Here is a 10,551-nt window from a genome sequence, read left to right on the forward strand (position 1 = left end):
AAAAAAAATTCATTTGGCTTCAATATCAGAGCAAAGTTATGAAGAAATGTCAGGACACAGAACTCAGCAGCTTTCCTCCCAGCACTTTCTGAGTGACCTTGGATTCTTCATGTAATCTTTCTTTCTTTTGATTTCTCAGTCTGTACAATGGGAATAGTGAACTTTGAACTGATAATGAAGAATGGGCTAAAGACATGAGATGACCTCTCAGGCTATGCTGTTATGTTCATTACATTTGAGTCTCAAGCCTTGCTTCAAAATCATACACTCTAGTAAATTTTCTGTCCCTGCCCTTTTAGCCTAATGTGGGGAGGGAGGCTGAGGTTTCCTGAATTCAACACAAAGAGATGAAGAACTTTTTAAAAAATATTTCAGAAGTTTGTAACATTTATAGAGTTATTTATATAATATAAAAATATATTAGTATATAGTATATAGTTATTTATTTATACTATATATAAATTATGTAATTTATACTATTGCCTCTTATCTTCTTCCTCATGACCATTTATAGTTTGGGGATCTCATTCTTTCCTCAACTCCCTGTCACCCTCTAGGACTTCTCTCTGGGTAATTACAAAGCAGCAAGCAAAAGCAGAGAGCAATGAAAACTCATTCTGATCATCCCCATCAGGATATGCCAGAATTTCTGTAACATTCTGAGCAAAACAAAAGTAGCTAAGATTACTAAGACAACCATTCTTTTTCAAATTCCCCTAGATATTTTTAAGTTTTCATCCTGTTGAGATTAAAATTAATATACAATAACTATTCTATTTTATAAAGCTTATTAATGATAACTAAAGTAAAAAAAAGCTAGCTAACTAAGATGCAGTCATGAGAAAAAGAAAGATCAAGAAGGTGGAGTTACAGAACTTATAAACAAACAAACAACATAAGCATGCAAGGTAGGAGTGAAGGAGGAAAGGGATTCTGGGAGATGAAGTTCAAAGGCTCAAGAAGTTGTTTCTTCTTCTTCTTCTTCTTCTTCTTCCTCTTCCTCTTCCTCCTCCTCTTCCTCTTCCTCTTCCTCTTCCTCTTCCTCTTCCTCTTCCTCTTCCTCTTCCTCTTCTTCTTCTTCTTCTTCTTCTTCTTCTTCTTCTTCTTCTTCTTCTTCCTCTTCCTCTTCCTCTTCCTCTTCCTCCTCCTCCTCCTCTTCCTCCTTCTTCTTCTTTCTTTTGCAATGGATAAATTGGGTAGAAGATACTGTAGAGTCCATATAATAAAAGTAAATTTCAGGAGCTCAATGACACCTAAATTAGAAAGGGAAAGGTATTTACATGATATCAGTGATGAAATCAGTGCTTGTGTATGAATGTCAAACTAGAACATTTCTGGTGACATCCATTATATGGGAGAGTGTGAGAGAAACCTGCCATGTAAATCATCAAAGACTTTTGTCCAACATTCATTTTTCTTTTCCTTTATTAGTTTTGTGTGGCTATGACTACTGTACCCTTTGTGAGAAGAAGCATTTGTGGCATATTTATTTCTTTTCAGATATGCAAGTGATTCTGTAGTAGAGTCCTGGACTGCATTAGAACCCAGATATAGTAAATAATGATGATGATGACTTATTTTTTTAAAACCCTTACCTTTCACCTTAGAATCAATACTATGTATTGGTTCCAAAACAGAAGAGTGGTAAGGGCAATTGGGGTTAAGTGACTTGTCCAGGGTTACACAACTAGGAAGTGTCTGAGACCAGATTTGAATCTAGGACCTACCATCTCTAGGCCTGGCTCTCAATCCACTCAGCAACTCAGCTACCCCATGATAACTTATTTTTGCACAAACTTAGAAATCACTTCCTCATAGCAACCATCTGAAGCTGATAGTGAGTGCAATTATCCTCCCTGTTTCACAGATGAGGCAACTGAAACAGACAGAGACGAAGTGACCTGCCTATGGTCACTCAGCTTATATCAGAACCAATATTGAAGATGTGATCTTCTGATATATACGATTATATATTATGTAATTATGATTGCCTAATATTATGAATATAATTTTTAATAATTTCAAGCTAGGGTCACATATCTGATCCTCAGTAATTGAGTTCAATCCCCTACCCCAAAAGAAGATGTTAGTTATGGGGTATAGCAGTGATATAAACAAAATTATTTTTTGGCAAGGGCTTCTTTATCTTGTTGGTTCTTGGTTTGAAATTTCTGAATTATTTTCACAAAATAAGTGAATTATATTCAATATATTCTCTTCCATTGCTGTTCTAAGTGAGAATTAGATAGATATACTGAGTTGTCATTTTTAAGAGGATGATAGACAATTGGAAATTATATTTGGAGAGATGATATGACATACTAATTGTAATAACATCCACTATTATTATAATATGAAAGTCAGGGAGTTGATCTTTGTGGGCAGAATAGCAGTAGGTGCTTCCAAAAATCCTTGAGAACACCAAATGTTTTTTTCCTGTGCTGAGGCTACCTTCAGTTTGTATTAATTCTACAAAAAGGGAGGACATCCCTGCTGCTGATTATAGTGTGCTCCATTATAGTGCTGTAATATCTAAAGATATCCTTGAGGGGGGCCAGAAAGAAATGAATGGTGTCCCTGCATTTCTATCCCATGTATCTGCATTTGTATTACCTTTTGTCATCTGTCCCTGTTGAAATCTTGTGTGTGCCAAGCCAACATGATTTAAATAGTAATGAGTCTATTATATCTAGAACTTGTTTTAAATCCTTCTCTTTTCTCTTAGACATGCTGGTATCAGTAGCAGGTACCTGACAGCTACAAATGACTAAATTATTTTAAAATATATTGGCTAGAAAATATGTTGAGGGTGTATGGTCCTTTTCTAGTAGTCATTCTGATTTTTTCATAATGGTACAGACATGACCTTGCGGTCACAAAAGAAGAACTCAACCATTGTCAAATATTACCAAGCTATACAACCAAGTGCTGAGGAAAACTGTAGGTCTGTTGTCTGAAGCCCAGCCTACTGAAGGGCAGAGAGTCATTTCACTAGGAGTGGTAAATATTTTAGGCCAAAACAATTCAAAATTGGAGAATAGAAAAGTGGTCATCTCTATTTAGAAACCATACATTTATTATCACACACATTCAGGCCTTTGTAAACAAAAATGCATATGATCACATGAGCACACACACACACACACACAAAATATCATCCAAAATAAATTATGGAAAAGAGGCACATTCCACTGAAAGTATCATTTATTGAGCAATCTATAAACTTTAATAAGTGAGTTAATTCCTCTCTTTTTAACTTCTTGAATGTTTTAATTATAGAATTGTCAGTTGACAGCTTTTATTAATCACCTACTATGTGTCAGGCACTGTATTAAGGGCTGGGTAAATACTAGGAAAGGAAAAATAGAAAATAGACTCCTGGCTCTCAAGGAGCTCACACAGTCTAATGGGGAAGACAATATGTGAACAACTAAGCACATACAAGAAATATAGACAATAAACCAGAGATGTTAATAATGGGAAAAGAGCAGGAAGTGACTTCTATCCTTAAGATTTTGATAAACCCAAATTTGAAAGATGATTCTCTTCACATCTGATATTTTTTTACCTTCCCCAAAATATTCCTCAATTTCTGTTTTCTCAGGTGGCTACATTGCTTCCTTCTGGATTCTACTACATTGGTCATCTTCACCATACAGTATGTGTTCTCTATCTCCTTAATCTTTTCTAAGCCATCTGTATAGATAGAAGTGTCTTTTTTCCATGAGAAAGCACAGGAATTTCACTGTTTTTCTCTCTTCCACAGTGGTTCAGCTGCTTGGAGCTCATATCACATGCATTTTCTTGTGAAAATGTATGCCTCTCTCCTGGCATTTAGAGTTGGGAAATATCTACTATTTCTCTCCATTCTTTGCTTCCTTCTTATTAAATTGAGGGAAATAGGCACAGGACCATAAATTTAGAACAGAAAGGGACCTTAGAAGCCATTGCATCTGATCCCTTCATTTTACAGTTGAAAAAACTGATATCCCATAAGTTTGAAGCCAGATCTTTCCAACATAAAGTCCAGTACCCTATCCACTACACCATTATTACTTCTCATTTGGCCTCAAAGTCACCTTGATTTTTGTTATCTCAAGATGTGGAATTCAACTGAAACACAAGAACCTGGCATTCATTTTTACTCAAAGTGTTTCGGATGCCTAACTTCCCTAAAGGAAGAAGGCAAGACTCTTCATGAAAATTTGGTTACATACCCATCCTAGACATATTTCATTTGTCTCTTAAAGAAAGAAAGGAATAGTACTCTGTTTAGCAGTCCATTGCTAATGATATAGCAGACCTAACCCGCTTTAAGGTAGGAAGGTCATTACTATGAGGCCTCATTCCTGGTTAACTTTCTAATACAGTCTAAAAATTCCTTCCCTACTTGCCCAGGAAAGTTTATTTATGCCTTCAGTTTCCAGTTCTTTGTCACACAAAGAGAGCTGCTATAAATATTTTAAAATATATATTATTCTTTTCCTTTTTTCCTCATCACCTTAGGAAATAAACCTAATGTATCTATTGCTAGGACAAAAGGCATCCACAGCTTTTTAACTCTTTGGCATAATAGCAGTTTGATGGTCAAATAGAAAAGTTTGCAAATGCCATTGATTCTTTCTCCAGGAAGCCCACATGGAGAAGGAAAGCTTAAGCAAACTGGTATAGACAAGTAAGATCTGAGGTCTGGAAATTAGCCCTTATTTAGTATAAAAATAGGCAAGAGGAGGGGAAAAGATAAGTATGAATTGGAGAATATCTTAAAAACAAATGAGGTATGTTACACAGAATTATATACATAGTATTTACTATAGTGACAATGTTGGTTACATCAACAAGGTCTAGCTAAATGGCTCAGTGCCTGGACACAAGAAGACTTAAGTTCAAATTTTGCTCAGAAACTTACTAGCTGAGTGACACTGGACAAGTCACTTTACTTTGCTTCAATTTCCTCATCTGTAAAATAGGGTAAAAATAGCCCCTATATTCCAGGGTTGTTATATGGATCAAATGAGATAATAATTGTAAAGTGCTTAGAACAGTACCTGACACATAATAAATACTATAGAAATGTTAGCTATCATTATTGCTACTGATTAATCTCAACTGAAGTGATGCTTAGTAAATGCCTAGTAACAATAGGCTATAATGGAAAGAACAGTCCCTGAAGAGGCACAGGATCAGGGTTTATAATTCAGCTTAAATACCTGTGGGAAGTTAGATAATTCACTTCCCCTCTCTGTGGGGATGGAATTAAATAATCTATAAGGTCCTTTCTAGCTCTAGATCTATGAATTTAAAGATATATTTATATCTTTATTTAAAGATATATAAAAGATATATATAAAAGATATATATTTAAAGATATATAAAGAATATATTTGCAATGTCTTAATCTAGGATTTGAAAGTGCTGTGTTACTCAATATCAGTCTATCTATACTCAGTGTCAGTCTATCTATAAACATTTAATAGGTACTTACCATGTCCCAGGATTCTTCAAAGTATTTTGGATACAAAGAAAGGCAAAAGACGGTCACTTTTTTCAAAGAGCTCACAATCTAAAGCTAGGGAGTAATAAAAAAAACCAACAAGAAGATAAGAGAAATTGCAGTATTCACATAAGGCTCACATTGCAAAGTCAATCATCCTAGCCATAAATGAGAATAAATTGCTGAATCTGGAGGTCACAATAAAACACAACAAGAACAATACAGCCTAAGACAATGCAATACAACATAACGCAGGGCAAGAGTTTACATAAAACTTGCTACTGCCCCCACGACACCAACAGAGTTAAGTATACACATGTCAAACAAAGTATTTTGTTACATCTGAAGGGATTTAGGGATCAGGGAAGCTTTGTAAAAAGAACATTTGAGCTAACCTGAACATAGATTGGAAGAATCTTGAAGGATATATTCCTAAGATTTGAGAAAGCCATTATTTTAGTAGATTTCATTTACTTTAGGCAAAAACCTAGAAATGTGTGGGGGAAGAAATTATGTTGCATTTTTCACTCAATAAGAATTATATGTATTTTCCTAAATTATCAAAGAAACCAAAATAGTAGGGCTTACATTAATGAGATTTGGGTGATTGGGGTTGAATGCCTTAAAAGCTCAACTTCTAGTGGTTTAAAAGCAACTCCTTTGTATATTTGTCAGATCTCAGCACACTAAGAGAACCTTTTCACTTATTAATTGTGGTGATGAGTTTAAATTTCCAGTTTGGAACATCCTGGCAATTCACTGCCCTTTTCTTTCAAAAAAACAAAACAAAACACCTTCACAAAGGATGTGAGAGGTACCCAGAAGCCAAGTGTCCTTAGGGGTGGGAGTGGAAGGGGAGTTGGAGGGGAATCACATAATGAAGCCAAAAATAGAATCTTAAAAATAAAGTCACAGTCCATCTAATGCTTTTTCAACTAGAGATTGCAGTCTCTGTGCTCATGTGTGATCAAGTGAAGAGGGAAATGGTGAAGGGGCAAGAGAGCTATTTTAACTCACTGCATCAACATCCCTCTTCATCACAAGAAACAATAGTTTCTTGTCTTCAGTCTAGGGACTGAATCTTAAATAAGGATATTTATCAAATACTTGATTTGGCAAGAACCAAGGAAATAACTTATCCTTGGTGTTTCCTAGGAGTTTGTTCATGTCCATTTGCAACGATGTCAGAGGAGAGGACAATATTTGAATAGTAAAAGGGGCAGGAAGGCCAAACCCAGTTCTTCTAATGTTACTGGCAGTGGCAGAGTAGATTGGTATTTATGGATAAGACCTTTTCGTCTAAAATTTCAAAGGTTCCAACATGACTGCTTCTTAAAAGAATTTTCTATGGCACAACATTTCTTCTACAACATTGACTTAAATATATTTGCTAAATTAAATTCCTCTTGTTTACCTTGCCTCCTCCCCAACCCCATCTCCCATGTCATGTCATCAATTTTCATTGGCTATTGCTCTAAAACTAAGACTGTGTGCACTACTCCAGACCCTGAAATTGGAAAAAAAACCTCTTAGAAAATATCTAGGCCAGAGGTAAGAAATTTGAGACTCACAGGCTGCAAAACTCTTAAGTGACACCTGAATCAGATTACAATATAATTGGGAAATGTATTACAAAATAAACCAAAAAGGAAAAAAAAAAGTTACTTATAAATAAAAAATATAAATAATTCTAATTTGTGGTTTTTCTAAATAAATATGCAGCCAGTAGGGGTTTGCTTCTATTTTAATTTGGCACCATTGATATAGGCAATGTTCTGGGTTAGAAAGAGTGCTCAGTCAGGTGACAGAATAGAATGAGAGCCAGACCTAGAGACAAGAGATCTTGGGTTGAAATATGGCCTCAGACACTTTCTAGTCATGTCACCCTGACAAAGTCACTAAACTCCAATTTTCCAGCCCTTAATGTTCTTCTGCCTTGTAGACATACTTAGTATTGATTTTAAAGCAGAAGTTAAGGTTTTTAAAAGAAAAAAAAGAGTACTAGACTTGGAATAAAGAGATATGCATTTTAGTCTGTGCTATGACATTAGCTCTTTGATAGAAGGTAAATCATTTAACTTCTGTTTGTCTCAGTTTCCTTATTTGTAAAATATGAATATATTATAATATATATTTATTCATTATATATGTTAATATATTATCTTTTTTTTAAACCCTTAACTTCTGTGTATTGGCTCCTAGGTAGAAGAGTGGTAAGGGTGGGATTATCTTTTAATATATGTTTTATATATATAATAAATATAATGATAATGTACCATTTACTTCACAGAGGCATTCTGAGGAAAGTATCTTCCAAAATTTATATTGAGTTATTATTATCTACTCTAACTCCCTTATTTAAAAAAAAGAAGAAGCACACACACTCAGGGGGCAAAAGAAGTTAATTTGACTTGCCTAGCAAAAAGATCACCCAAATCTCCTAATACACGGTTCAATGTGCTTTCCATTCTACCATACTAGTTAGCCTACTCTATATTTAAGAGAGCTCCCTGACCTCTGGCTTAACTTTCTACACCTTTGTTGTAGCCATAGTCATAGATTTAAGACTGGTAGAGTCCTCAAAAACCATCTAGCCCAGTGATGGCAAACCTTTTAGAGGTGGAGTGCCAGACCCCATCCACACCACAGTCCCCCATGCCAAGTGCCATGCCTACCCTGCCCAGAATGTGTGCCATGCCCCTCCCCCCAAGTCATTGCTAGGCATGGCCACCCCTTAAACCACACAGGAGAGGGAGAAAGCACTCTCATTGGGCTGCTGGACAGAGGGGCGGGTGAAGTGAGGAATGTCCTCAGTAAATGTAGAGAGGGGGAGAGGAGTGGCCTGAGTTCTCCACTCTCTTCCAGCTCTACCACCTGTGAGCTGCCCACCTTACTCCCTGTGCACTCCCATTGGACTGCTGGGCAGAGGGGTGGGGGATGTGAAAAAATGGCATCAGGCATGGTGGAGAGGTGGGAAGGAGCAGCTCACCTGAGTCCCTCTGCCCTTCTAGTAATGAACTTGAGGCAGGGGGAGGAGGGCAGCCTTGTACCCACAGAGAGGACTCTGTGCACCATCTTTGGCACCCATGCCACTTGTTTGCCATCCCTGACCTAGCCTAATGCCCTTATTTGACAGATAGTTAGAAAATTGATGTCCATAAAGATAGCAAGTCATTCTCTATTCATATCAATCATAGGATTGGCATTCAGAATAAATAAATTGACCTAGATATTCCCTTTAAGGAAGAGAATTATGCTCAAGATGTCAAGCTTTAGATGTTGGGAAGTCTCCCAAAGTATTCAGGTGCATGTGTAGCAGAATTCCGAATTGAATCCTTCAGCTCATCTGCTTCCTGTGACAGGATTAACTTACCTTTTATGTTCACTTTTCAGAAAATCATGAAACGTCTTATAAAAAGATATGTCCTGAAGGCTCAGGTGGATAGAGAGAATGATGAAGTCAATGAAGGTAAATAATGTTTCGATGGATTTCCCAGGGCTGTCAGATGTCCCATATAGAGGGAGCCTGTCCTACATTTATTTCATTGCCTCATCACTCTCCTCTCATCAGTCAGTCTGCCTGCTCTAAACAACCCAAATCTTCAATCTGTTCACTGTGGTCTCACATTTCAAATATTCAACTCTTACACCTACTCTTCCCCAATCCATTTAATGATATTGTTACTGTTTGAGTTTTTGTTTTTGTTTTTAACAGACTATATCCCTCTATGTTTTATTTTAAGCTGATCATTCTAAAATATTAAGGAGATTATCTTGCTCCAATTAAATAGTACTAGTTAAATGTAGAATCACAAAATTTTAGTTGATAAGGACTTTAGTGATCCTATATTCCAATTTCCTTCTTTTATAAGTAAAGAAAATGAGGCCCAGTGAGATCAAAGAATTTGCCCAAGTTAGACAGGTAGTATGTTCTGACTCCAGATCTCATACTCTTGTCCCTGACCCATATTATCTATCTTTTACTCCAACAAAATAATATAATCCAAGAATATAAGAACAAAAAAAATCGCCTGTCCTGAAACTACTGGGATGCCATTTAGAAGATTTCTCTTCATTATTCTAGAAGCAGAAATTCACTAAAGCAAAAATCCAAGGAAATTAATAACCCTCCAAGAAACAACTATTCCTTTAATCAATTCTCCCATAATCAGACTGGGGTCAGGAAGAATCACCATTTCACCTCTTATTTCCTTTCCTTTGCCCCAAAGCAAGGGAACATATTCAACAATCTGAATAGCTCCCTTTTAAATTCATTGGTCAAGTTGCTGCTTCAGCTTGTGTTTGTGTGCATATTTAATATTAAGTATATTTAATTTTTTTAAATAGCCTTTCCCTTCCATCTTATAAGCAATACTGTGTATTGGTTCCAAGGCAGAAAAGCAGTAAGGGCTAGGCAATGGGGTTTAAGTGACTTGCCCAGGGCCACACAGCTAGGAAGTGTCTAAGGCCAGATTTGAGCCTAGGACCTCCCATCTCTAGGCCTGGATCTCAATCCACTGAGCCACCCATCTGCCCTCAAATACATTTGATTTTTTAAGAGATGTGAGAAAAGGGACTTCTACATGACCATGTTCTCCAAAAAAATTTTTTGTCTTTCCAGGAGAACTTAAGGAAATCAAGCAAGACATCTCCAGTCTCCGATATGAACTTCTTGAAGAAAAGTCACAAGCAACAGGAGAACTGGCTGGGCTGATACAGCAACTCAGTGACAAGTTTGGTAAGAACTTAAAAAAGGATCATCCGATGATGAACAAAGGCAAGGATGACTAGCCAGACCCACAGCCTCTGTGACATCAACCAGCATTCAGAAGGAATGACAATAGCAATGGCTTGAGCCAAATCCTGGTGTTGGCCATCAAGCTAATATAACTTCCATGAACCTGTTCCTTGGTGACACTTGTGTCCAAATAGGTTTGCCATTGTCTACAACCAACTGAGCTGCCTGGACCCAGGAGTTGTGGTGATTCTAGATACCCAAAGCATTTTTTTTCTTTTTTGTAAAAGAGTGGAACACAAATAGAAAAAGGGAGAAACAG

The 10,551-nt window shown here is 36.6% G+C and overlaps 1 protein-coding gene across 1 annotated transcript in view; it reads left to right on the forward strand.

Moving 5' to 3' along the window:
• TRPC7 (transient receptor potential cation channel subfamily C member 7) overlaps positions 1-10,285 on the forward strand; it is a 403,356-nt gene extending 393,071 nt beyond the window's left edge. Inside the window, exons 11-12 of the mRNA XM_044659937.1 lie at positions 8,888-8,963; positions 10,116-10,285. Coding sequence (XP_044515872.1) covers positions 8,888-8,963; positions 10,116-10,285 — 246 coding nt within the window. The remainder of the gene's footprint in view (positions 1-8,887; positions 8,964-10,115) is intronic.
• Positions 10,286-10,551: the final 266 nt, after the last annotated feature.

This window comes from Gracilinanus agilis, chromosome 2 (genome assembly GCF_016433145.1).
Source record: "Gracilinanus agilis isolate LMUSP501 chromosome 2, AgileGrace, whole genome shotgun sequence".
In the NCBI taxonomy this organism is placed as follows: Eukaryota; Metazoa; Chordata; class Mammalia; order Didelphimorphia; family Didelphidae; genus Gracilinanus; species Gracilinanus agilis.